General features: G+C 42.9%; 5 protein-coding genes across 6 annotated transcripts in view; 4 read left to right on the forward strand and 1 right to left on the reverse strand.

Moving 5' to 3' along the window:
• The window catches only part of scrib (scribble planar cell polarity protein), a 28,375-nt gene extending 23,457 nt beyond the window's left edge, over window positions 1-4,918 (forward strand). The window contains exons 33-39 of the mRNA XM_077735938.1: window positions 174-363; window positions 428-517; window positions 591-758; window positions 1,341-1,480; window positions 1,558-1,598; window positions 2,752-2,806; window positions 3,665-4,918. Coding sequence (XP_077592064.1) covers window positions 174-363; window positions 428-517; window positions 591-758; window positions 1,341-1,480; window positions 1,558-1,598; window positions 2,752-2,806; window positions 3,665-3,789 — 809 coding nt within the window. The 3' untranslated portion in view covers window positions 3,790-4,918. The remainder of the gene's footprint in view (window positions 1-173; window positions 364-427; window positions 518-590; window positions 759-1,340; window positions 1,481-1,557; window positions 1,599-2,751; window positions 2,807-3,664) is intronic.
• A 326-nt stretch (window positions 4,919-5,244) lies between these two features.
• Window positions 5,245-7,899, forward strand: cdv3 (carnitine deficiency-associated gene expressed in ventricle 3). Of its 2 annotated transcripts, none has more exons than XM_077736088.1 (5): window positions 5,245-5,702; window positions 6,266-6,342; window positions 6,416-6,558; window positions 6,757-6,919; window positions 6,994-7,899. In XM_077736088.1, the coding sequence occupies exons 1-5, from the start codon at window positions 5,523-5,525 to the stop codon at window positions 7,127-7,129; spliced, it is 699 nt and encodes a 232-aa protein (XP_077592214.1). In that variant the 5' UTR covers window positions 5,245-5,522; the 3' UTR covers window positions 7,130-7,899. The 2 variants fall into 2 exon arrangements, with proteins under 2 accessions (XP_077592214.1, XP_077592215.1); XM_077736089.1 differs by having other exon boundaries at window positions 6,269-6,342.
• An 8-nt stretch (window positions 7,900-7,907) lies between these two features.
• LOC144209652 (transmembrane protein 236-like) lies at window positions 7,908-14,215 on the forward strand. Its single transcript, XM_077736090.1, has 9 exons — window positions 7,908-8,182; window positions 8,251-8,316; window positions 10,633-10,869; window positions 11,190-11,418; window positions 11,579-11,681; window positions 12,011-12,382; window positions 12,449-12,521; window positions 13,097-13,220; window positions 13,511-14,215. Exons 5-9 carry the CDS (start codon window positions 11,584-11,586, stop codon window positions 14,161-14,163), a joined length of 1,320 nt encoding a protein of 439 aa, XP_077592216.1. The 5' UTR covers window positions 7,908-8,182; window positions 8,251-8,316; window positions 10,633-10,869; window positions 11,190-11,418; window positions 11,579-11,583; the 3' UTR covers window positions 14,164-14,215.
• On the reverse strand, window positions 8,901-11,334 carry hacd1 (3-hydroxyacyl-CoA dehydratase 1). Its single transcript, XM_077736086.1, has 7 exons — window positions 11,116-11,334; window positions 10,676-10,793; window positions 10,098-10,116; window positions 9,937-10,025; window positions 9,756-9,877; window positions 9,509-9,687; window positions 8,901-9,273 (listed from the first exon to the last, which is right to left on the reverse strand). Exons 1-7 carry the CDS (start codon window positions 11,244-11,246, stop codon window positions 9,191-9,193), a joined length of 741 nt encoding a protein of 246 aa, XP_077592212.1. The 5' UTR covers window positions 11,247-11,334; the 3' UTR covers window positions 8,901-9,190.
• Window positions 14,216-15,046: 831 nt separating the features above from the next.
• On the forward strand, window positions 15,047-24,669 carry mrc1a (mannose receptor, C type 1a). Its single transcript, XM_077736160.1, has 29 exons — window positions 15,047-15,158; window positions 15,218-15,619; window positions 16,263-16,436; window positions 17,150-17,305; window positions 17,367-17,480; window positions 17,552-17,692; window positions 18,069-18,248; window positions 18,313-18,470; window positions 18,535-18,651; window positions 18,720-18,835; window positions 18,906-19,054; window positions 19,449-19,648; window positions 19,713-19,828; window positions 19,890-19,971; window positions 20,415-20,559; window positions 20,618-20,656; window positions 20,715-20,943; window positions 21,493-21,593; window positions 21,694-21,833; window positions 21,936-22,041; window positions 22,493-22,665; window positions 22,732-22,837; window positions 22,903-23,135; window positions 23,213-23,378; window positions 23,445-23,597; window positions 23,666-23,782; window positions 23,859-24,017; window positions 24,106-24,138; window positions 24,200-24,669. The coding sequence occupies exons 1-29, from the start codon at window positions 15,098-15,100 to the stop codon at window positions 24,439-24,441; spliced, it is 4,308 nt and encodes a 1,435-aa protein (XP_077592286.1). The 5' UTR covers window positions 15,047-15,097; the 3' UTR covers window positions 24,442-24,669.
• Window positions 24,670-24,860: the final 191 nt, after the last annotated feature.

Genomic DNA, 24,860 nt, shown 5'->3' on the forward strand with positions numbered 1-24,860 from the left:
GGATCAAAACAGACCAAATGACAGATTTTTTTCCCTCATTTATTTTTGGGCAATGTCAACTACTAGGCCGTCAACTTTTTTGATATAATGTGACTTCTTGTTCATTTTGCAGCGAATGTAGCTATATGACATGAAAAAAAACGTACCTTTACTCGCTAAACTCTGTTTTTCAGAACGTAAATTCGAGCAACGAGCACGGGAGTACCTCCTGGACGAAGAAGACGAGGACGAAGAAGAGGACCTAGCCAAGCACGTGGCGCAGATGAAAGCCACAGGCAAGGTGCTTCTGGACGGCGTGGAGTACGACGTAGAACCCGTTTCAACGCCCTCACGACCCTGCGCCACGCCGCCAAACTACCGCGGGTACAAAACCGCCTCTATCCCCTTTCCAAAATGGCTGCCACTCAATCATAATACCCCCTCACAGGCCTTCATCTGTGGACAGCAAAGGCGACACGACGGGGAACTGGTTGGACAGCAGCTTGGGATCAGATCGGCGGCCCGATTCCATGAGCGGGTAAGTAAAATGTGATGCTTTTTTTTGGGGTCTCCACGCCAAAGTCTGGACACGCCCCCTGCTCTCCCCCCAGCGAGCACCCGGCCCCCGTCCGCACGGCCAAAGCCGAGCGCCGCCACCAGGAGAGACTCCGCGTACAGAGCCCGGAACTGGCGCCGTCCCCATCCCCAGATAAGGACCTTTCCCCCGCCGAGAAACGGGCCCTGGAGGCGGAGAAAAGAGCCATGTGGAGAGCGGCACGGTAAACACGCCCCCTTTTCCATGTCTTTATCTCCGTGTGTGTCTTCCTTTCTCTGTCCCCGTGATCTCTTGTTCACGGTTTTCCCTGGGGTGGCATCGGGGGGCGCTGCAGGCCCGCTGGCCTGGAGGATGACGTTAAGCGGTATGAGCAAGACCTGGCTAAGAAGCTGTATCAGGCTCGAACCAGGGCGTCGCATCCTTCCACTTCTGACCCCTCCCGGCTCAGGTCGGCTCCCTGCACGGCATGGTGTGGGGGGTGCCGTGTCCATTCTCTTTGCTGACCTTTCATTTTTCCGCTACAGCCTGGCTCCCTGCACGTTTTATTGCCTTTCTTTATACTAATGCGCACTTGGCCGCCATTTGTGTGAAGGTACATTATTAGTGAGAGTTTTTTCTCGCATATAAGCCGTATTTGTTGCTGAAAAAATGAGGGTATGGCTTATATGTGCATAAATTAGACTGGACATGCTAGAAAACGTAAGACCAAACGCTATAACGTAAAACAATGTGGTCTTTTATTTTGAAATTGAGCAAAGATAAACAAGATATAAATGTCTAATTGTTGCCTTCCTTTTGTTGGTAGTATGAAGTCTTTGGAACAGGACGCCCTCAAAGCTCAAATGGTCATCGCCAAGTCTCGAGACGGCAAGAAACGCAATACCTTGGACCAGCTGGCGGAGTCGCCTTCGCCGGCGCCAACTCCTTCGCCCACCCCCGTTGAAGGTAAAATGTCCTTTTTAAAAGTCCTGGGATTTGTCTTACTTTACCAGATGTCACATTGTCTTTGTTTTATCTTGCAGAACTCATCAGTCCTCGAGGACTAACCTCCCCAGGAAGACTGGTAAGTCCTTACAAAGTCTCATTGCGCCCATTCTAATCACCAGTTAAGAATCTAAAATGGCGGTTTATTTTGAATACCTTGTATAAGAACAGGACCAGTTTTATTTTGAAAAACGAGAAGTCCGTTTGTGTCTTAGTCCACGATTTCACCCGAGCATCATTCACCCGCTTTCACCACCACCGCCAATATAAACCCCGCCCACTACCCTCCCACACCACCCCTCCCTCCTTCATCCTGTCTTGCTATCCTTCCAGTCCCTGTCGTCAAAGAGGTTTGACTACCGCCAGTTTGCCGCCATTCCCTCTTCCAAACCGGTTTACGACATCCAGGTATCGGCCGCATGCTGAGCCTCGCGAGAAGACTTTGGTCTTGCTCCTCCCCCTATCCCCTTGCCCGTCCCCCCCACCTGTCACTCACCAAGCATCTTCAGCATTGACTAATAAGCAGTATGGCGCTGAGGAGTTGGATACTCGTTCGCGGGGGGTGCTTGGAAAGATCTCGGCTCGCCTGTCTGCTTTTGGTGGATTGGCATATTGCGGTGGCTTTCTTACTTTATTTTACTACCGTATAATCTGGACTATAAAGTGCATTTGGGTTTTTTTTAACCTCTAATAGTTCTAGTCTCCCCCAAAAAATATTAATATGTAATGCTAACATATATCTATTGTTTTATAATTCCCCCCCCCCAAAAAAAAAACAACAAATAGTCCACAAATAACTTATTTTTATTTTGTGTTATTTGTATTGTTTACAATGCATGGCTTGTTTTGTAAATTTGCATTTTTCCCATTTATCAGTATTTAATTTTTCACAAAATGGATTCTTAAAATAACCACTTCATTAAAGGTAAAAAAAAAATAAAATGCTACAATTAGATGTCCCAATGGACGCCATAAAATATTATAATTAGGCCCTAAGATGTATACATTTAGATAAATAAAAATAGAATTAGCATAATTCATGCATGAAAAAGTTAGCATTTAATGCTAGCTAGTATAAGAGAAGGCCAATTGGGTGACTTGAGGTACTTTGGCTTGTTGTTCTTTGGGCCGGTGATTTTCCATTCATAACAATGCGCTGACAAGCTAACCTAAGCTTTCCCCAAATGGCACCCCGATCATTTTCCACTCACTTCCGCTCTTTTTCCCCGCAGTCTCCGGACGTGGCGGACGACCTCCAGTACGCCGACGACGACTCACAGAATCCCGGTGAGTGAACGCCATTTCCCTAATTTGAACTTTTTGACGATTGCCATGAGGAACCTGGAAAGGAGGTGGAATGAGAAACGTCTTTCCTGTTATTTTTCGATTCAGGTGTCTACCTGGGATAAGCGACTGCTAGTGGTAGGATTGTGTGTGTGGTTGGAGTTTTTGCTTTTTATAAGCCTAACGTGAGAAATAGTTGCGTGGACTTCTACTATAGGGCTGCCACAAATATTTATTTATTCATACTATTCATGTTTTTTCACTTTGATTCGGTTTCTTATATTTGTAAAATAGGTTTTAACATAAATACAACTTTAATTCAATGACATAAAGTAGATGACTTATTGTTGATCGAAAAATGGAGGCATTTCAAAATAAGATGTTTACTTTTTCCTTATTATTTCAAATAATAGTGTAAAATAAGTCAAGGAAAAATATGTTTCTTAATTTTAAATAATGTAATTATCATTGAAATGAATGTTATTTTTTAAAATGTATTTACATGTACACATTCTATTTAATACAAAACACAGTTATGTATTCCCATAACAATTGGACTATCCAATCGATTCCTATTGGTTTATTGATGGTGGCAGCCCTAAATAACAACAATATACTAAAACAGAACCCCAAATTAACCCATACTAACCCAAAACGGCATTCTTTACATTTTTATGTGGTTCCATGACTTTACTCAAAACATTTGCACCCTCTTAATCCATAGTACATTACCGTAGACACGCAATATATCCGTCCGCTTTTGCTATTCCTTATTTTATGGCAGGAATTATTTCCCACTTGGTCAAAGACCTTTTTGAAACTAATCAGATTTGTATTCATTAAAACCCGTGTGCACTTTAGGTTCCAGCCCAGAACCCGAAATCCCCGTGTCCAATACCTCGGCCCTAGAAGAGATGGCGCTCTACAGCAACAAACGTAAACTGCGACAGGGGCGCCGGAGCTTAGAGACGGCCGTGCCTACGTAACAAACCACAGAAGAAGATTCATCACATCCAGGCTTGCCTTTAGTCGCCATTGAAGACCACCACACTTGCCCCACCCCCTCAAAACCCTGGATGACATTCTTATGTTGCTATTTTTAGCCTTTTTAATTGATTGTTCCTAACCTCCCAAAGACAAAAAAAAATCCTAGATGTCATAAAATGGAAAAATATTTTGACTAGATTGTAAAATGTTGTTTGCAGAGTGTAAATAATAGCGAGACGCCATCCTGCTGCCTTCACACACGAAAATATCAGAAGAAAAATTGCATATCGAGCATCAAGCGACGCTTTTTAAACAAGTAAGTTGTTGTTTTTAAGCATTTTACATCCATTTCGGGACATTTTATGTAAGATGGAAAGTTACCGTATGGGAGAAACTAAGTAAGAAAGTACTTTATAAATAAAACGGTACCTTTTGTTCATCTTTAATCATCTAAAAATTGTGTTCCGGAGTGATGTGAAGGTAGCGGATGCTTTATTTTTCTGCCTGTCGAGGCTAATTTAATAATCTGACGACATTGAGAGATCTTTTTTTTCTTATAGTGTGAATAATGTACAAAATATGATAGTTAAAACTGAGCCAACATGTTGACTGGGTTTGGTCAGCATGTGTCGCATTTTTGTTTTATTGGGAAAAGTAATCAAAAAGAATTTGAATGAACCCTCAAATCATATCAAATGTTCTGCATAATCTGATAGATTAATTTAATATTTTTAGCTGTTTTAATTCTAGTGGTTCAAATCACCTTTGAGTTTTGCCAATAGTTCTTTTTACAGTTTATCATAGGTTTTATTTTTAGTTTCAGATGGTTGACAAAGGTTTGTTTTGTTTTTTAAAAGCATATTTTCTAACGTAATTCAAGGACGTAGTGAACTACGATAGGAAATCATTTGATGGAATGTTATATGTAGAGTTGATACGTTTATGTTTTGTACAGGAATTTCATATGTTTCATTGGGAGAAAGTATACTGGTCTCGATTATGTAGACTGGTTCCATTTCACGGGGCTAAAAAGACAAGAAAAAGAAAATGTGCGCTCTGCTATTTCCCTCTGTAAAGACACACAAATCAATGGTTTAATTTTTTATAAATAAACGTTTCGAAGTCATGAAAAACACTCGTTTTTTACATTTATTTTTGCTGTCCCATGCTATCTAAGTGGGCTTTTACTCTTAATTAATGTTTTACAATTACTAACAGTTGGGCCCTTGGAGAAGGCATGAGCGCCACCTATCACCATTTCTGGGAATGACAGGTGACTCGGGCGATTTATTTTTAAATATTCCACAGTAAAAAAAATAATGAATGGAAGACTACGGTGTATTCAGATTTAGAATTTAGCTACTTTAACGTCGTCCTACACATGATTTAAGCCGCAAATATTTATGTATTTTTAATCAGGCATATAAATAGTACCACTTCCCGTTTGATGCCTATCCACTTCCGGATCACGATGCTGAATTGTCAGATTTTCAGTGCGGTGCATGGCATGCCTGACAGGAAAGCTGACGACTCACACAGTCCAATCCTTTTTAATTTTAACCACGCTTTTTAGGGGCTGAAACGACCCCTTAAAACTCGAGCAACTTTTGTTTAATCGTCTAATTGTGGCCAACCTTTCTCTCTCCACGAGGACCACTTTCCACCCCCTCTAGGCGTGTGTCATTGCTCCGGCGTGCTTAAAAAAAAAGAAGCTAGCGGTTCTCTTTGGAAAATGGCGGATGTGTCAAGCGAGAAGAGCCTAGACGACTTCTTTGCCAAACGGGATAAGAAGAAGAAGAAAGACAAGGGCAAGGCCAAGGAGACATCTTCTTCATCGATGGGCTTTAAAAAGACCAGAAAGGAGAATGAAAAGTCCTCAAAAGGCGATGGATCGGACCCCAATATGGAGAAGGTAATGTGTTCGTGGCGTCTGAGAAGTACTCTTAAGTTACTTGACAGGAAAAATCTAATCCTATTTAAGATTTAATTAAAAGCCAACCTACTATTAGAGTCTTATTTTAATAAAAGAATCGCAACCTGTGAGGTAGCATATGCTCCCGGCTCATGTGACGACCGGCTGCTAGCTATCACTTAGCATTTAGCTTCTTCTTTTTTTATCTGACACCGATTGTCTTACTGATTAAAAGGACTATAGAAGTACTTGCGACTAAATAGGTGTCAAACTAATGGATGAAATTGTGTATATTAAAAGAATTATGTACAATGCTAAAAGGGCGAGGCGCCGCCATTTTAGTTTGTTTAGACACTAAATGTCCTCGCTTGTCGACAGCGTTTCGTCTTTTTACAGAAGCGACCTCACCCGACTTTGTATGCAAGTCGGAGCATGTTGGTTGATTTTCTTCCATTGGAGTTTATAGACGTTCAATACGTTTTGATAGTCGCTCTGTAATTTCTTGTAGATGACAAAAGTCTGCTATTACGCTTGTTAAGTTAGCTGTGTCCCCTTTCGGCCAGGAGGACGAGGAGTGGAAAGAGTTTGAGCAGAAAGAAGTGGACTATAGTGGACTGAGGCTTCAATCCATGCAGATAAGGTAAGAGAAAAAAGGGTCATTTTTAATGTGTTCAGAACTGAGTTGATTAACTGTGACGTCTTGTTTTCCACAGCGACGAGAAGGACGAAGAAGACTACGAGGATGGCGAGCAGAATGAGGGCGAAGATGGGGACGCCCTCGTTGTCGCGGGCGGCGACAAAGTGTCGGGGCCTTGGAACAAGTCCACTTCTGTTCCCGCGCCGCCTCCACCCGTGGGTAAGGAGCAGTAACCTTTTATTTACTGATACAGCCACAATAGTGTCTACACCAGGGGTGGGCTTCCGTGTGGCGGCGCCATCTTGGGGAAAACATATTTGGACAACATCTGCGGCCCGCATTAAAAAGCCTAATGGGCCCATACCTGGTCTACACCAATTGCTGGGGCTATAAAATCCAAATTTATTCTCCCCACAGAAGAGGCAGAGGTCCCCGAATCAAAGCCGTCTGGCGTTTACCGGCCTCCGGGAGCTCGCAACCCCTCGTCCAGACGAGGGCCCACCCAGGGACCCCCTGAGATCTTCAACGACGCTCAATTCCCCTCCCTGATGGCCACGGGCAAGCAAGTGGAGACACGCAGGCAAATGAGACGGACGCCTATAGCTAATGCCATTTATTAAAAATCTAATGTAATCTTTACCTTTAATCCACTAGGGATCGCGACATGGAAAAGCCATTCGAAATGGTCAAACACAAAGGCCGTGGACGAGAAGACGCCAACACCGGCCCCGGCGCCCCCGTGCCGCATCTTCAACTGGACAACCAGTACGCAGTCCTTGGGGACAAGTAAGACACGCAGCACGCCCACCTCCCTACCAGCCACCAGAACCACCCGCCGCCTAAGCAAGAGGGCGTGGGGGAAGCGGTTGAACATTACGATGACGCCTAACATTTCACACGGTGGCCAGGATTATGTCAACAACCACGTGCATCTGGACTTTATTGAGGTGATAATGGAAACTTATGTGGGGAGGTATGTTTCTGCGCTGTTACACACACACATGCACACACACACACACGTGGGATTTACAGGGGGTGTTCAGAGACCCTGCCTCGCCCACGTGGAGTTCCCGCTTTGTCCCCGAAGCCGGTAAATCCGCAGAGACTCGTCCAATTCCAAAATAAAGTGGCCTTACGGATGCGAACGGCTCGTTCATCACAGGAGACGCTGCTTGTCTGAAGCGCAAAATATACTTGAACTCAACTACGAAAGAAGGGGGGGGGGGGGGGGGTAAAGATGTAGTTTGGAAGATTTCAATTGTTTCTCATGTTCCATTTTAAGTTTGCTGGCTTGAATGACTTGTTTCGCACAGAGAAAATGTAGAAAACATGGAAACTAGTCATTCTCCAAATAATGGCTTTCACTGTTTATCAATTTAACATTAGTTGTGCAAGTCAATTGATGAGAAATTAGTGTGTGTGCGCATTCATTTGGATTCCATTCCACAATAAAGAGTTAAGTGCTGGGGTAATTTAGTGTGTTTGGAGTGAAGTAATGGAATATGTTTGTGATGAAGTTGAGAGCAAGTTTATCAAATAAAAGTGCTAATCTAGAAAGTGGTGGACTTTAAACCTGCCAGTTATTTATTTATCAATTGAAACCAACTAGTTTATAAATTGTCAATGTTATTTTTAAGCTTTTTTTCTTACAAATATTCATAAGCTACGAAACTTTTACTTTTGAGAAATGGCTATTTCCGTATGCATTAAGCGATTCATGTTCCCGGGTTTTTTTTCTTCCTCCTAAGTAGCCATGACGTCACAACTGCGCCACACGCCACCTGCACTTTTCAGTAAGCCGGCGTTTGAGTCTTTATAACTGCCTTATACAGTTATATATTCGGTAAGTTTCGAACTATTTCGCTTATTAATGTTATTTTTCTGTATTTAACTTTGAATCATCTTTTGTAGGAGGAAAAGCTGAGCCCAGTGAAGCATTTTGGAGGTTCCTAAGCTGCCGGCCCCCTTTGATGTCGGGTAGGTTCAACTTCATTAAACTAAATGCTTTAATTAATACTTCCTTACTAATCAATTGTCAGAAAGTGTTATTTGTAAGCTTATTTTCTTCGAAATATTAATAAGATACGAAACTTTTACTTATGAGAAATGGCTATTTCCCTATGGATTAAGCGATTCATGTTCCCGGGTTTTTTTCCCCCTCCAAATTAGCCAATACAAAATTCTGGTGTGTTAATGACGTCACATCTGCGCCACACTGTCGGTCCGTGTTTGATGTCAGGTAGGTTCAACTTCATTAAACTAAATGCTTTAATTAGTACTTCCTTACTAGTCAATTAGTACTCAGTGATATTAATGTGTATAGTAATATAGAAATGTTGAAACCTTTTATGAACGTAAACTTCAATTTGTGTCTTCGAATATATATTTGAAAGTGTTTTACGTCCCTAGCTAACAAGGGCTATACGTTAGCAGCTAAAGTGACGTGATTTAAGTATTTGCTAATGTACATTACAAATGTAATTAATTACGTTAACTCAAGTGTTTCTAGGTTTGTCAAAACAATGTTTAATGTATTTCTTGTCGAAAGCTAGTGAGAAAACTTGACCATTGTACAGTTTATTGAATTTTCTATGAGTTACATTTCGGCAACTTAAATTGCCGCCTTTTGCAGTCGTATTGATTGAACGTCAATCAATAGTCTCACCAATATCACATTTTCCTTCGTGGGGAACAAAGTCTCGTTGGGGGTTTATTGTGATTTGAGTATTTCCGATTTATCGAGTCAATTAGCCGGGGGACCGATATAATCCACGTCTCGGACCGTAACCCCGCGAGATGTTCCTCCATTACTGCGTCCCGGGTTGATGAAGATGGCGACGGGGTGATAAAACTAGTCGTCCTTCTCCACGATAACTTCTCCGTGGAGAACCCTTCTTCTCTGCCGTAGCATGTGAAAAAAGAGCTGAGGGAACACTGAACGCAACGTGTAAAGAAAAAATAATAATACAAATACATTATAAAATGAAATAAATAGATCAAAATAAATTCAAATATTTCTTGAATTAAAATACTTACCAATTTTACATGTATATGGATATGTATGTGTATATATGTATATGTGTATGTGTATATATGCATATGTGTATATATGTATGTATATACATGTATGTACATGTGTATACAAGTACATACATGTCGTATAACTCACATGGGATGTAAGACAGCATGATGATCACCAGGCAGTAGTAGTAGTCGAAGGACACGTTGTACTTATTAGGGAGCCTCATGGAGTACATGCCCGAGCGACGAACAAAGGGCAGTGCCGAGTAGATGGTCAGAAGCTCGCCCAGGACGCCCAGCGGGTACAGTACGATGAACAAAGTGTACCTAAAAGAAGAAGAAAAATGTCAAGCGGATCCCATTTATTCATCTTTACTGGACCATAGTACTCTCACCTGGCCCATTTGATGAAGTAGGGAAGATGGTGGAGGAGGTTGAAAGTGTAGTAGGAATATCGAGTGATTTCAGTCAACGTCCAAACCACCAGGAAGAGGACGACGCTTTCTTCGTTTTGGATCTGAATTCAGGACAAGCACCATGTTAGCTCATGGACGTCCAAGGGTGCCGAAGACGAACCTGTCGGATGCTGCTGGTGACGAACCACACCATGAAGATGCGAGAGCTAACTTGCACCCCGGTGACGATCACAGATGTGCGAATCAAACCTGCAGCAAATGTGCTGATGTCAAGTACGAATTTACAGCTCAGAATAAATCTGCAATCAATATGTCACATACCGATAGCGCAGTGTCCCACCTGAAGGGGGAAAAATAAGAAATAAAATCCATTAAGTGCTTTTTGAAATGTGCTCATTTTTTTCCAAGTTTCAGGTTCCGTAAATGAGAGGACTTAAATTTCAAAACATGTAAGTACTATACTACTGTCCAATTATGTTTTGTTATAAACAGAAAAACTGACCAACTATATTAAAGGTAAGTACAATCAAAAGTATCATACTATGATTTTATTAATGCTAAACTATTTTGAAAAAGTAATTTACCCAGAAGATACATTATAGCACCTATAAACATGTATCATCATTAATATTATAGTATACTTTAAAATTCCCCATAGCCACCCCCCAAAAACTGCATTACTAATATACCTAATAATATAATATATTAATATTTTCTGCTAACGACTACAAGCAACATAACAAGAAAATTCCCAAACCTTTAAAATTGCTTTTAAAAATGATCAATACACACAACTTGCCAACTTGTTGTTTACATCCTACAACCATTACATTGCTAATATTTCCCATTTTCACAGGCCAAATGAAGAAAACCAGTACATCAAACGTCACCATCCTTACCTCCACCAAAGCAAACGTCTGGAAGAACTTGAGCGTCCTGGCTATACTCCTGTAAAGACCTTTGTGGGTTCCTTTCTGCATGTAGAAGCGCATCATGGTCATGGCCAGGACCAACCACCTGACCTCAACAACAACAACAAACAACATGCGAAAAAAGTCAACTCACTTCTCTTCACGGACACGAATAAAGCCTGGTAAGAATCTCCTTTCAAAATATGCATTAAGTTTGCTTTCAAGACCCAAGAAGAGGAAGAAATGTCCCCCAAAATGTGCCCATAGAGCACTTGTCATCGCGTCCGTCTAAACTTACACCAGCGGCCCCTTTCACACTCGACGCCCTCCCTTCTCACTCGGCCCTATTTGGACACGAGAACGGCGCTCCATTCATTCCAGCGGCGGGGTGTCCGGCCCCGTCCCCCCCGGTGCTAGCGACCACCTACCCGGCCGTCATGGCGATGTTGTAGAAGGTGAGCCATGCCGTAGCCACTGTGCCTTTGCCTCTGATCCGTTTCAGGTTGTTGCTTTCCTTCTCTTCCGACGCCGCCCCGCCGTCCTCCTCGCTGGACGCCATGCTGGTGGTGGCTGGGCTGCCTGGCTGGCGTCCCGGGAAGTTAGGTGACAGCTGGAGGAATGGGGGGGCCCCCCAAGGGGGTGGCGGAGTCGGCGAGGTGGGTGGCTAGCTGTGTTTTGCTGCCGTCTGCTGGCTTCAAGAGGAATAGGACCACTCAACTTTGAATTGAAAGGTTTTATTTTCATTATAGTTCACATGTGGTTAAATAACAATTATACATAAATCAATATATTTGCAGTCAACATAAGTAGTCAAAACAACCAATTACATTATTATAGCATTATTAATCATATTAATAAGTCCTGTTTTCATCCTTGTATCCCAAAAACTAGGTACCATGAAATGCAAGAAAATAGAAAACAAAGTGGTGGTGCTGCTGAACGCCCATTTCAGACAAACTCCACCTACTTCAGCTTTAAACCACGCCCCATTCAGGTAAATACATCGACATATCATACACAATGTGTACCCCGTGGTGTACTACCTCATAGCTCATAACTTACCCGCCTATTTTCTATTTAAATCCTACTTTCTCCTCTAACTATTCCTCCAATATTGCTGTACACATATTAGCCGCTTGGCGGCAGTATAACACATTGATTTAGCATGTTTAAGGTCAAACATAGCACAACATAGTAGTAAAAAATCACCAGCACAGGCATAATCATTCCAAACGTAACCAAAACATTTACCATTCACATTTTTTTTACCAAAACAAAAGCCAACAGTCCCTCCACATGCTTTCCCATTTTTGTTTACCACAGGCACAATGGCGACCTGGTGTCAGCACTTTTAAGGCCCTCGCCACGTGGAACATACCAGCGGCGGGGACCGAGGACGCCCTGGGCCCCGCTCCCCCCGCCGTCCCGGTGTCCTCACAGCATGGGCTCCGGCCGGACGCTGAAATTAGCGGCGTGCGAGGCGCTTCAGTTCGCCGGTCTGTGCGCGCCACTCTTGGTGGTCATGCAGCGCTTCGCCGCCATCGTTGCCAAGGTCCAAAGCGGGGGTGTCGGAGTCTACTGGCTCATCGTGGCCTCGTCGGTGGCTTACGTCACGTCCATCGCGCTCTTCATTTGGGTGCCATTAAAGTATTTGGTGTTTGCTAAGAAGACTTTTCTGGTCGGGAGGAAAAAGTGGTGAGACTTAAAAATTGATAACAGTCAAATTTAATGTTGCAATTTATTCTGTTTGTTCTCATCCAGGAGACCCGTCGCCCTGGTTTTTGTGATCCTCTCCACCGTGCCGTGTTTCGCCTTCCTCATCGCTAGCTCCGAGGTACGACAAATATGCGTCTTTCCTTTTTTTGAGCATCAAATGGCGTGGATTGGACGACGCCACGACCCAAAGGGGTCGTTTGTGATGATAAAGAGGCGCTGATAAGCAGCCGGGTTCCTCTTCCTGTCTTCCTTGTCACTTGCTGTGTCCACCAGGCACTTTTTCACTTCCCGATTGGCTCGTGGCCCGGGGATAACTTGCCCGCTTTGCGTGACCCCCTCCGGACCTTTTGGCTTTTACGCTAATCGGCTGTCAAAGAAACAAAAACAAACAAAAAAAATGCAGTGCAAATTGGCTTTTTTCTTAAGGCCTGACTCAGGGGAATGTCAAGTTAGTTGGAATGTGCTAGTGTAATAATGCTGTTGCCATCTTAAGATGTATTCTTAAAAATATATACATATATAATAGTAAATAACTAAAAGATGTAACAATACTAAAATAAATATTAAAGTAAATATAGTTACAAAAATGTACATGGAATTAAAAAATATATATATCAAAGTAAAGTTTAAAAAAAAAATGTGATTATATTCGAAACAATATTTGTATTCCTAAAAGTATTTTTGTCTTTTCAGATCCAGATCCTCCACAAACTCCGCCATGACACATTCGTCGAGCTACCCGTGTCGCTTATCCTCTTCTCCCTCATCTGCATGGATGTCGCAGAAAGGATACGCCACTGCAAGTTGACCATACAGGGTGAGTTTACGGGAAATAGGGGGAATGTTTGCTTTGAAAAGTGGTGTCGCCATGTTTTCATCAAGTCATACAGTTACAGTAAAGTTCGTAAAGCTCCTATACCGTTCCTTGACATGAACCATGTTTGGGGCTCCCCATAATGTTCTTATGACATATTTTTCTGGAACATCTTGCTCTGCTTCTGATTTTATTTATGCAACCAAACGGCAACCCCCCCCCCCCCCCCTAAGCACCTCCCCCAAGTGTTAACCATCCTGACACATTGTAAGTTTCCCGCCTTGTGCCTTCAGATGACGTCACCTCAAGAAACCCTGATGTCCCTTCTACCGTCTCAACCCACGTGGAGCACATCAGCCCCATCTCCTCAGTCCTTCCAGGATCCAGACTACCCGGTCTAGGTCTACCCGGGCAAGCCTTAGGCTCCCCTGCGGGTCACCGGGTTGGCGACAGAACACGGGGCATTTCAGGCTTAAGAAGAGAACACAATAACACCCCAAGAATACCCGGAAACGTCAGAATAGAGCCGGGCGCCGTCCAAACGGGCACGCCACGCTCCGGCCCTTTCGGGTTCCTCTGGGCTAGCGACGCCCGGGCCGACGTTTTGGTCGACGGCTTCTTGTTCTGGATGGACACGGCGGAAATGACGAGGGTGGCATCGCACCCGCCGATCTGCTACACGGGCTGGGTGTGCCCCATTTACGTTTTCTGCTGTCTATCTTGCCTGCGGGTGGTGGTGGCGCCGCACCATCCGTCACTTTCCTGGCTTGGCGTCCTCCTCCAGGACCTCCCATTTCTTTTTGTGCGAGCTGGATTGCTGGCCTCTTTTGGTTTGGTTAGCCCGCTCCTCTATTTGCTTAAAAATCTGCTGGTGTGCTTAGCTTTTATTTACTTTAATTGTATGACCAAGCTCAGGATCTTCAATAGGCAGAGAATGTACTTGTAAAAACACAAAAAAACTGGACAACTTTGCAATAGTTAAATAGTGCCTCGTATCATTTGAGTTTGTTAGCCACAAACTCGTCTGTCCAATTAGAAATTGACAGTTAATATGAATTTATTCTCGCTAGCTTCCGCTTTAAGTTTGTATTAAATATTTCGACTAAAATGTGAATAATCGTCAAGCAACTTGATTGATTTTTGTTTGAATTTAAACTGTATTTAGAACTTGAATGCTAGCATTTTGGAGCTCTTCCCTACTTAGGAAGCAGGATTTCCTCCTATGCTTTTTTTTCTCATTTGATTTGTGTCATCTTTGCAAACTGGACACATCTCCCAAGGGGGCTTTTATTTTTGCGGGGGTTCCACATTCTTCAAATTTTGTCCAATCAGCTTTTTGCTCACCTCCCCTTGCACACTTATTCAAATTGACATATAAAATGTACTGATTTTTAAGTCCAAGGCTTACCCCAAATTAGACAAAAAATGTAATTTAAACTGCTTCACCCTTATTTCTAAACCTATAAAAATAATGTACATCTACCAAATGGGATTTTGCGACCAAATATGACAAGTATACCGAGTAATTTCCAAAGTTAAATTGATATTCAACTAATTAAATTCCCACACGCAACAAGCCATAGCGACCCACAAATACTTCTCCCCACAACTCACATTTCCCCACTTGAGTCTATTATATTTAAGATTTATTAACCAACAGCCCCACACATATCATTAAAGACACACCAGGTCAAATTGCCCTTTAATTTCTCTTTGCATCCCACCACCTAACAATTCCCGACTTTCTATTGGCCCACCGCCACCCTCCTGCCTAACCTCTCTCTCTCTTGAGCAAGCGCCATGTGACAGGATGTCCGAAGGAGAGGAGATGCGGCGGCCACGGCCGCTCAACTCGCCACTTTGCGCCCACAACCTCCATCATGCTGTTTCGCCACATCACGCCGCTGATTTTCCTCCTAGGCGCTGTCGCCGCCACTATCGGTACGTATCATTTTTTAATTACTTTGTCGTTCCATTTATCATTAATATTTGTGTTCCAGACAGTGGCTCCTTCCTGATCTTCAACCAAAATCACAACATGTGCGTCCGAGTCGTCCAAGCGTCGTCCATCACGTTAGCGCGATGTGACCCGCACGCCAAGGAGCAACAGTTCCGATGGGCGTCGGCGGAAAGGCTCTTGAGCCTATCCCTCAACTTGTGCTTGGGTGCCGTGGAGATCAAGGACTGGGTCAAGGTCCTGCTCTTCGAGTGTGACGAAAGCAGCCAATTGCAACGCTGGCAGTGCAAGAACCAGACATTATTCGGACTGAAAGACCGCGACCTGCATCTCAACTGGGGGAATTTCAATGAGAGGAACTTGATGATCTACAAGGGCTCGGGAGAGTGGAGTCGGTGGAAGATTTACGGCACAAGGTTAGACTTGTGCTCCAAGGGATATCAAGGTAAAGGTCATTTTTAATTCCAATGTATAACAGTGATTTCCTGAATCTGATTTATATAACTTCCCATCCGATGCAGTTTTATCTTTTGCTGATACACATTTATAGAGCAGTAAAAGTAATATAACACTTCATATTGTTTTTATTAAACTAGGTGAGGCAAACTATGGCACGCGGGCCACATCTGGCCCGCTAAATCTTTTAATCCGGCCCTCTGACGTTGTCCAAATAATGTATTTTTTTTTTGTTTCCCAAGATGGCGCCACAAGAAGCCAGTAGCTGTGTCCACTCTTATTTGTTTTTTGTGTTTTACAGCCCCTTTATCTTTTTTAAATGACATTTTAATATTTCTTAATACATTCCTTTACTTACTTGACTTAGTGCTTTATACTTTTGACTTTAATGATGAGTGATGAGTATGTTAATACTTGAGTCCTTTTTTCCTGTTTATGTTTCATATGTACTGTTAACGGATGCACTTTTTTATATGTATCCTATCTTATGCTGACTCCTTTCCATCTGTCAAATTTTTAAAGTCAATGTCTCCCCCCTGGCCCAAAAGTTTGCCCACCCCTGTATTAGACAAGTATTTTCACTCATATACCAATACTGGTAACTCACTTAACTCCAATCTGCTTCTCCACAGAGATTTTCACCATCGGGGGCAATTCCTTCGGCACCCCCTGCATGTTCCCGTTCAAATTTGGCGAGCAGTGGTACTCGGAGTGCACCAAGGCGGGTCGCTCCGACGGGCAAATGTGGTGCGCCACTGTGGCCGACTACAACAACGAGAAGAAGTGGGGATTCTGTCCCACTAAAGGTAGGTGCAAACCCTTTAGATTGTTTTTTTTTTCCAAAGAGGTCAATGCTAACAATTAAGGTTTATGACCCGGCGATAGGACAACGTACACTCGCGTCCTGACTTGTCAGCAGTCTTTGTTTTCCTCTTTTCCCTTTCTTCCCTTCTGCAATGTTTGCAAAATGACTGCACATGGGCTTTTTATGCTTCGTTATGTTGCCGGTCAAGATGACCTATTGTACAGTTTAAAAAAATAGAAAAGAATGTTATGCCTAATAAGTGAAAGCAACATAGATAAGAAAATACATGAATAGGGTAAGGCACATGTGTCAAAGTGGCGGCCCAGGGGCCAAATCTGGCCCGCCGCATCATTTTGTGCGGCCCAGGAAAGTAAATCAGACTTTCTGTTTTAGGATCAAATTAAAATGAAGAGTATAGATGTATATTAAATTCCCTGATTTCCCCCTTTTAAATCAATAATTGTCATTTTTTAATCATTTTTTCTGTTTTTAGTTCAAAAATAATTTTGTAAAATCAAAAAATATATATTTAAAAAAAGCTAAAATAAACATTTTTTTAGATCTATAAAAAACTGAATATTCAAAAAGTCAAGATCAAGCCTCACTTATACCTTTTGCCATGTCTCCATTGGTGCAAAAAGTAAGACAAATCTTGCAAAAGAAACAGTACTACACCCATTCATTCATATTGTGACATTCTCCATTCATGCTCAGTGACATCGGGCTGGGACACGGACCCGGTGACTGGGGTGGAGTACCAACGCAACGTCCAGTCTGTGCTGTCTTGGCACCAAGCCCTGAAGAGCTGCAGGCAGCAGGGCGCCGACCTTCTCAGCATCGTGGAGCTCCACGAGCAGTCCTACATTTCAGGTAAGTTAAGCTTGTCTCCATGTCCGAGACGCACCTTGACAGGTCGCTTGAATCTACGCAGGACTTACCAGCACATTGGGAAGCTCCCTGTGGATCGGACTCAACAGCCTGGACTACGACGCGGGATGGCAGTGGAGCAACGCCAACCCTTTCCGATATTTAAATTGGGCGCCAGGTCAGTTTGAATGATTGGGCGTGCGTTTTGTAAGCAAGTTTGTCAGGAGTTTTTTTTTTTTGTCTCGACAGGTCACCCATCGTCTGATCCGGGAATGAATTGCGCCACTGTGAATGCGGGCAAGGCGGCGAAATGGGAGACCAATAACTGCAACAAGAAGCTGGGATATATTTGTCGTAAAGGGAACTCCACTAGTCTTCCACTGGTGGCTAGTAAGTTTATGTGAAATTCTTGGATTGGTATTGGCTGATTTTGGTAGCCCAAAAATAAAGGGAGAAAAAAAATCAGGTCGTAAAGAGTAACATGACATTTGGTGGACTTGTCTAACATGAGTAGACTCGTAAAAAAGTCTTTGTAGGCAGCCATTTTGTTAGCAACTCTTATTATTGTTATTGGTTTTTTTTTGTTGAAAATGCCAACTCTCTAAGGAAGTTGTAGTACTGAGATAGGTCAAATTTGGTAGGCAATTCTGCTATGTATAGACACACCAAAAAGTTTCCAGGACCCATGCTGAAAAAGACATGGGACATTTGCCAATTTAGTTCAAAGCAGCCATTTTGGAGTTAGCAACTTCTGTTATTGTTCCAGTTGACCAGCCCAGCTTCTGCCCCACCAACTGGCTCCCTTACGCCGGGAACTGTTACTACCTGGAGAGAAGCAAGAAAATGTGGAAGGACGCTCTGACCGCCTGCCGCAGGGACGACGCCGACCTCGCCAGCATTCGCAACATCGAAGAACAGAGCTTCATCGTCGCCCAATCCGGATACCGTAATAAAACCCTAGACTCATCACTTTCAGTCTCTCTGGAACTCTAACGAAAATTTCTTCCCAGAGCCAACCGACGTCTTGTGGATCGGCCTTAACGACCAGAGGAACCAAATGTTGTTCGAGTGGTCTGACCGATCCCAGGTCACCTTCACCCAGTGGTTAGTGGACGAGCCCACCCATGCCACCAACCTACAGGAGGACTGCGTACTCATCCGGGGAAAGGTAGGGAATCAAACCCAAGTACGTTGTTTAGCCGCTTCTAAACTAAGTATCAAATTCTCCTCAGGACGGCAGATGGGCCGACACTATTTGCGAGAAGGAGTATGGCTACCTTTGCAAGAAAAAGGCCTCGTCCAAAGCGGTTGAAGGAAGTCATCAAGCGACCAATCCGGGATGCAAGAGCGTACGATACACAATCGGGAAATACGTCAGCGTCTTGGCTGGAAATTAAATAACGGTGTTGTTTACCAGGGTTCGCTAAGGTATGGCTCGTATTGTTACACCATCGGAACCCAGAAGAAAACTTTCAACGAGGCCAAACGGGCGTGCTCGGGAGTTGGATGGAGACTCGTCGACATAGCCGACAGGTGTTTTATTGAGAGATAGGGAGATTGTTGTTGTGGAATTTTGCTGATTTTGTTTTGGTTTTCTTGGCAGGTATGAAAATGCCTTCCTAACCAGCCTAGTGGGTCTCAGGCCTGAAAAGTACTTCTGGATGGGATTCTTCAAAGAAGAAGACTCGCATTCGTTTGCTTGGACCAGCGGGCACAAAGTGTCCTTTACCCATTTCAATGTGGGCATGCCAGGTACTTTACTGGGTTATTATTGTCCATTTTTTTGTTTGCATTTTTTGTTTTTTTTAATATATATATATATATATATATATATTTGCCTTTTTTCAATTTGTATAATAATAGTAATGGTAATTTCTTCCAAAATTCAAAAGGGAAAACTTTTCTAAAAAGGAATAATAAATATAGAGAATATTTACAGATTTTGTTATTTTTTTCCTAGTATGTTAAATTGAAAAAGGGCACTATTTTCCATATTTGTTTTTCAAATGTATTTAAAAAATACCATTCATCGACTTTTAATCCAGTAAATATGGAGGTGAATGTTCATTAAATATCCCAAAAATTGATTTAGACACTTTCTCTAAGAAATTATCCATAAAAACTTAATTGTGATTCGGACCTGCAGATCGTCAAACAGGCTGTGTCGCCTTAGCAACGGGGTCCTCGGCTGGCTTGTGGGATGTCGTCGACTGCAACAGCCAGGAAAAATACATCTGCAAACAACTCGCCGAGGGCGTCCACATGACCACCGTGCCACCCACGACGCCGCCCCTCAACTGTGCCCCCGACTGGACGCCGGTGGCGAACAGAAACGTCTGCTACAAGGTACAAAGCGTCCACCATCCAAGTCCTTTCTGGCCCACTACCCGATTGTCGTTGATGTTTTCAGGTCTACACAAAAAGCAAGGACCTGAAGAAAACCTGGTCCGGAGCACGAGACTTCTGCCTTGCCATCGGCGGTGATCTGATGAGCGTCCATGACGCTCAGGACCTCAGGAATGCACAGTACGTCAATACCTGCGCGCATGATAACATATTTAAGCTCAAAAGTCGCACTGTCCTTAAGGTTTCATTCATCTGATGCCGCTTGGATTGGACTCAGCCTGCTCGGCACCAATGAGGGTTTCGCCTGGACAGACCAATCGCCTGTGAGTACAACTTCAATGTTTTTTTTTTTAGCTGATTAGGACCCACAACCTGGAAGTAGAAAAGCCCAATTCAAAAAGTTGATAAAAGTTTTGAAATGACATCTTGGTTGATTAATTACAGGACATGTATTAACGATAAAAACATGTTTTTAGGATATTTCAAGAAACAATTTTTCAGACAATTCACTTTTTTTTTAGAAAATCCCAAAAAGAACAATCTTTCAGACAATTCACATTTTTTTTAGCAAACGTATTCCAAAAAACTCAATTTTTCAGACAATTCACATTTTTTTTACCTTATTTAACCAAAAGAAATCCTTTTTTTAGAACTTTTTTATCATACGATCCCACCTAGACGTCCACTTTTTCCCCCCTCTAAGGCCCAAACATTTTCTTCTTCAAATATGACCACAAATAAAACTAATTACCAAACCCCTCCACAGTACGGCTACGAGAACTGGGGCTACGGCGAGCCCAACAACTACAACGACGTGGAACACTGCGCCGAAGTTCAAACCTACTACGGCCGACACTGGAACGATCGACACTGCGAGAGCTACAACGACTGGATTTGCCAGATACAAAAAGGTAACCACAAGTTCAAAAACACCCCAGAAAATGTCTGACGCCTTGTGATATTTTTCAGGAGCCACTCCCAAACCCGAACCAGTCCTCGTCACTCCAAGTAAGTCGTCAGCCTGTTTAAAATGGGACAAAGTTTAAGAGAACAAACGTTTTTCTAGCGGTCAACGTCACTGCGGACGGCTGGTTGCTCTACAACGACTCGCAGTACTTCATCAACACGGAGCAGCAACCCATGGAGGCGGCCAGGGCGTTCTGCAAAAAGAACTTTGCCGAGCTGGCCGTCATTACGGCGGAGAGTGAGCGGAAGTTTCTGTGGAGGCAGATTGTCAAGAGCTCCGAGGACCAGTACTACATTGGCCTCACTGTCAATCTAGACCACTCTTTCAGGTTAGTCCAAATACTTTTTAGCCTTTTTTTCCAAGTCGTCATTGCTTTATTCCTGGAAAAAATGGGGTATTAACATAAATATATTTTATGCAGATAAAAAGTAGGAATAAACACTAACCTCAAAAGGTTTCACATTGAATTTCAGTATTTAGAGGAATATAAGAGCGTTTATCTCAGAAAAATATTGTACATTTTCAGGAGTAAAAATGTAGATCTTAATTTAATGATTTAAAAATATAATCTTTTGATCACCTAGCAATAATATTTGCTCAAAATTTAGAGTAATGATCTTATAAGAAAATAAGAAATAAAACCTTTTTTACAACTACAAATAAAAATTTAGATCTTAATTTAATGGTTTAAAAATATCATCTATTAATCACCTTAATATAATCTTATAAGAAAATAAGGAATAAAACCCTTCAAATGCAACAGAAATCCAATCTTTTTCATTATCAAAGGAAAAATACTAAACATATCTTCCCCTCAAAATTGATCATATCTATGAATTTTCTTAATCCACACATTTTTATATATATCTACTTTCAGCTGGTTGGACGACACCCCAGTCACATTCACTGCATGGGAACAAAACGAGCCCAACTTTGCCAACAATGACGAAAACTGCGTGACTATCTACAAAAGCATGGGTAAGCCTACTGTTTCCTACTAAAGCTATTTAAAAAAAATAAATGAATCAAAACTGAAACCAAATCAATTTAAAAAAAAAAATCTAAACCCAAATGAAAGGCTATTGGAACGACATCAACTGCGGCTTCGAGCTACCCTCCATTTGCAAAAGAAGCAGCATATTTGTCAACACCACCGTGATGCCCAGCCCTGAATCCAAAGGGGGTTGCGCCCCCGAGTGGCAGTCCTTCCAAGGAAAGGCAAGCATGAGCACTTTATCCTAAAAAAAATAAAAAATATATCTCTTTCAAGTCGGCACTCGGCTTTTTCCATCACCTTGACTTCTTATCTGTTTGACACAGTGCTACAAGTTTGAGGGTGCTGATAGAAAAACATGGCAGGAGTCCAGGGAGTACTGCAAAACCCAGGGAGGGAACCTGGTGTCCATTGTCAATGAGAAGGAACAAGGTACGTCAAGACCTTTTTTACTTATTCACTGGCATTCATGTTTTACCGCCTTCAATGGCGATCAATGAGTTAACAAACTGTATTTTCATGAATATAAGTCGCACTTAAAAGTCTGAAATTTGCTCCAAAATAGACTTATAATCCAGTGTGTCTTATATATGGAAAAAAATTTAAAATGTGTCATTCGTTGAGGGTGCGCCTTATAATCCAGTGCGCCTTATAGCCGTGAAAATATGGTAATTAATCTGTAAATTCTTAAGAGTAGCACAAATACTTCCATCAATCTCAAAACAGGACTCTAAATCCCCCAAACTTGTACAATCTTGCCAAAAACTATGGATTTAAAAAGACTAATGCAAATCCCCCTTTGTTTACACTGGGTAAAACCAAACTACTATATTTTCCAAGACTTCATTTTCCATCTTCAAACTCTTTGAAACTCTTTGTCTAGCGTTCCTGACCACGCAGATGCTAAAGTACGGGTCCGACCTCTGGATCGGCATGAACGACGTCAACTGGGAGATGCATTTTGTGTGGACGGACGGCCGTGGCGTATCGTACACCAATTGGGCCAAAGGACATCCGACGTCTATGCCCAATGGACGCCATGCTCTCTACGAGGAGGTCTTTTGACGCCCCGTGTCCATAAAACGAGTACCTAGGCACCTTTGTAACGTTTTCTGTCCTCAGACTTTCGATTGTGTGGTGATGGTGGGCAGTGTCGCCAGACAGAAGGGTCTCTGGAAGGTGGACGATTGCGGCGGAAAACGTGGCTTTATCTGTAAACGGAACCTGGGTAAGTTGCCCCGCGGATAAATTGAGCGTTTGTGACCAATTGTCTTCTAAGACTTCTCTCCAAAGACTCCCAGATTGCACCGGCAGTCACCACCCCGTCCCCCAAGGCCTTCTACAAGCTCGGAAATGACTCGTACAAGATGCAGACCCAGAAAATGACCTGGGATGAAGCGAGAAGGCGATGCCAGGGCGATGACGCCGAGCTAGCTAGCATTCTTGACCCCGTAGCACAGGCCTATGTAACACTACAGATTTCTAAATTCGACCAGCCGGTGTGGATCGGCCTCAACAGCAATGTGGTAAGCAAACCTAAGGAACCCAAGTCCGTCTTTTGCCTTACCTGTCAGGTTCTCCTACTTTTCATTGTGCTTTCTAGACTGGAGGTCGCTTCCAATGGGTGGATAACTGGCGCCTGTTGTACACCGTTTGGGGCAAAGACGAGCCTAAGAGCAACTATGGCTGCGTGTACATCGACGTGGATAAAACCTGGAAGACGGCCACTTGTGAAGAGAACTACTACTCGCTATGCAAGAGCTCACTAGGTCAGGAAAAATTTAAAACTTTACCGCCAACTCGACCAATCCCAAATTCTGTCCTATTTTTTCCAGACTTGGCACCAACAGATCCACCGCAACTAGCCGGTAGTTGCCCAGAATCGAATAAGAATAGACCTTGGATCCCCTTCAGAGGTCATTGTTACTCCTTCCTCGGTTCGCTAGTGGACAATTGGGCCCACGCTTCTGTAGGATGTCTAAAAATGGGTAAGCAACGTTTTGTTTTGGCAGGTTACGTACGTAGTAGGACATCTTGCCAAATATCTGTCTTTCAGGGGGAACTCTAGCCAGTATCGAAGACCCCCAGGAGAGCTTTTTCATCCAACAAAATCTGGAACTCCTACAGGACGGCGCCAAAAGTTTCTGGATCGGCCTCTACAAAACCCACGACGGTAGGAATTGCGCTATTCCTTATTATCTGGAAGCCTACTACGATCTAAGGTAAACCTGGCAACTTCTTTATCAAAGGTAAGTGGTCCTGGATTGACAACAGCGCGGTGGACTACACCAACTGGGGTGCGGACAGTCCAGGAACAGAATCCTGCGTTTCGGTCCATTCCGAAAGTGGAAAATGGAAAACCACTGCCTGTAGCCGATACCGATCGTACATCTGCAAAATGCGCAAAGGTAAAGTCACTTACCTCCGCTTCATTCAACTTGGTGTCCCCCAGGGCTCTCTTTAAAGCCCCTTTACATTTTGTTTTAATATTTCCAGTTATCACGCCAACGGAAAAGCCTCCAGCTGTCTGTGAGTACTTATTTTTTGTGCTCTGTGTATCCAATGTTCACACTTGCCATTTTTTTATTAGTGCACGTCATGGAAGAGGCTTCCAGTGGTTCTCCCGGTATCACCGTGGCGGTGATTCTGGTTGTCCTGGCCTTAGCGGGACTCGTTGCAATCTTGGTCTTCAAGAAAAAGATCCCTGCTCCATCCCCTTCCCCATCGGGGGAGCCCACCTTTATCAATAAATTGTACTTTAATAATCCCATCCGAGGTTTGGTGGACACAAAGAACTTGGTGGGAAACATTGAGCAGAACGAGCAAGCGTAGGATAGCAATAAATTCAATTCAATTTCCTATGCTAATCAGCAAAAGTACAGGAAATGTATGATATATATATTGCTCCAAATAATGTGATTTTTTTAATGTACATAGAATTTACTTTTTTACTTTGAAGAATCAACAGCCAATAATCGAAACATCTGGTATTTTTGTAAAATCTTAAATGAGATTGTAAATAGATTCAATAAAAGAAAATGTAGTTTAAAACATATACAACTGTTCTTTTAAGCAGATTTCTCTGCTTGTATCCTTCCAATAAGTTAGTAACATAATATCGACCTTTAGCATCAGTTAGCGCTAGCTAACTTGCAACTTTCTCCACAGAACCCAAACTCTAATCCCCAAGAGCTTACTTCCAAATAGCCTTTTTTTTCAGGACCCGGAATTCCCCCAGAAACAGTCAACTA

This window comes from Stigmatopora nigra, chromosome 16 (assembly GCF_051989575.1).
Source record: "Stigmatopora nigra isolate UIUO_SnigA chromosome 16, RoL_Snig_1.1, whole genome shotgun sequence".
Taxonomy (NCBI): Eukaryota; Metazoa; Chordata; class Actinopteri; order Syngnathiformes; family Syngnathidae; genus Stigmatopora; species Stigmatopora nigra.

What these genes read in the sequence shown, in the direction of transcription:
- mrc1a (XM_077736160.1), top strand. Translation starts at nt 15,098, where the DNA reads ATGCTGTTTCGCCACATCACGCCGCTGATTTTCCTCCTAGGCGCTGTC. An exon ending in ACCAGTCCTCGTCACTCCAA is followed by an intron (nt 20,657 to 20,714) that starts GTAAGTCGTCAG and finishes ACGTTTTTCTAG; the next exon opens with CGGTCAACGTCACTGCGGAC. An exon ending in GCTATGCAAGAGCTCACTAG is followed by an intron (nt 23,379 to 23,444) that starts GTCAGGAAAAAT and finishes TATTTTTTCCAG; the next exon opens with ACTTGGCACCAACAGATCCA.
- cdv3 (XM_077736088.1), top strand. Translation starts at nt 5,523, where the DNA reads ATGGCGGATGTGTCAAGCGAGAAGAGCCTAGACGACTTCTTTGCCAAA. An exon ending in CGCGCCGCCTCCACCCGTGG is followed by an intron (nt 6,559 to 6,756) that starts GTAAGGAGCAGT and finishes TTCTCCCCACAG; the next exon opens with AAGAGGCAGAGGTCCCCGAA. An exon ending in AAGCAAGTGGAGACACGCAG is followed by an intron (nt 6,920 to 6,993) that starts GCAAATGAGACG and finishes TTAATCCACTAG; the next exon opens with GGATCGCGACATGGAAAAGC.
- LOC144209652 (XM_077736090.1), top strand. Translation starts at nt 11,584, where the DNA reads ATGAAATGCAAGAAAATAGAAAACAAAGTGGTGGTGCTGCTGAACGCC. An exon ending in CTGGTCGGGAGGAAAAAGTG is followed by an intron (nt 12,383 to 12,448) that starts GTGAGACTTAAA and finishes GTTCTCATCCAG; the next exon opens with GAGACCCGTCGCCCTGGTTT. An exon ending in CTGCAAGTTGACCATACAGG is followed by an intron (nt 13,221 to 13,510) that starts GTGAGTTTACGG and finishes TTGTGCCTTCAG; the next exon opens with ATGACGTCACCTCAAGAAAC.
- hacd1 (XM_077736086.1), bottom strand. Translation starts at nt 11,246, where the DNA reads ATGGCGTCCAGCGAGGAGGACGGCGGGGCGGCGTCGGAAGAGAAGGAA. An exon ending in TACTTCATCAAATGGGCCAG is followed by an intron (nt 9,688 to 9,755) that starts GTGAGAGTACTA and finishes TTCTTCTTTTAG; the next exon opens with GTACACTTTGTTCATCGTAC. An exon ending in CATGCTGTCTTACATCCCAT is followed by an intron (nt 9,274 to 9,508) that starts GTGAGTTATACG and finishes CGTTGCGTTCAG; the next exon opens with TGTTCCCTCAGCTCTTTTTT.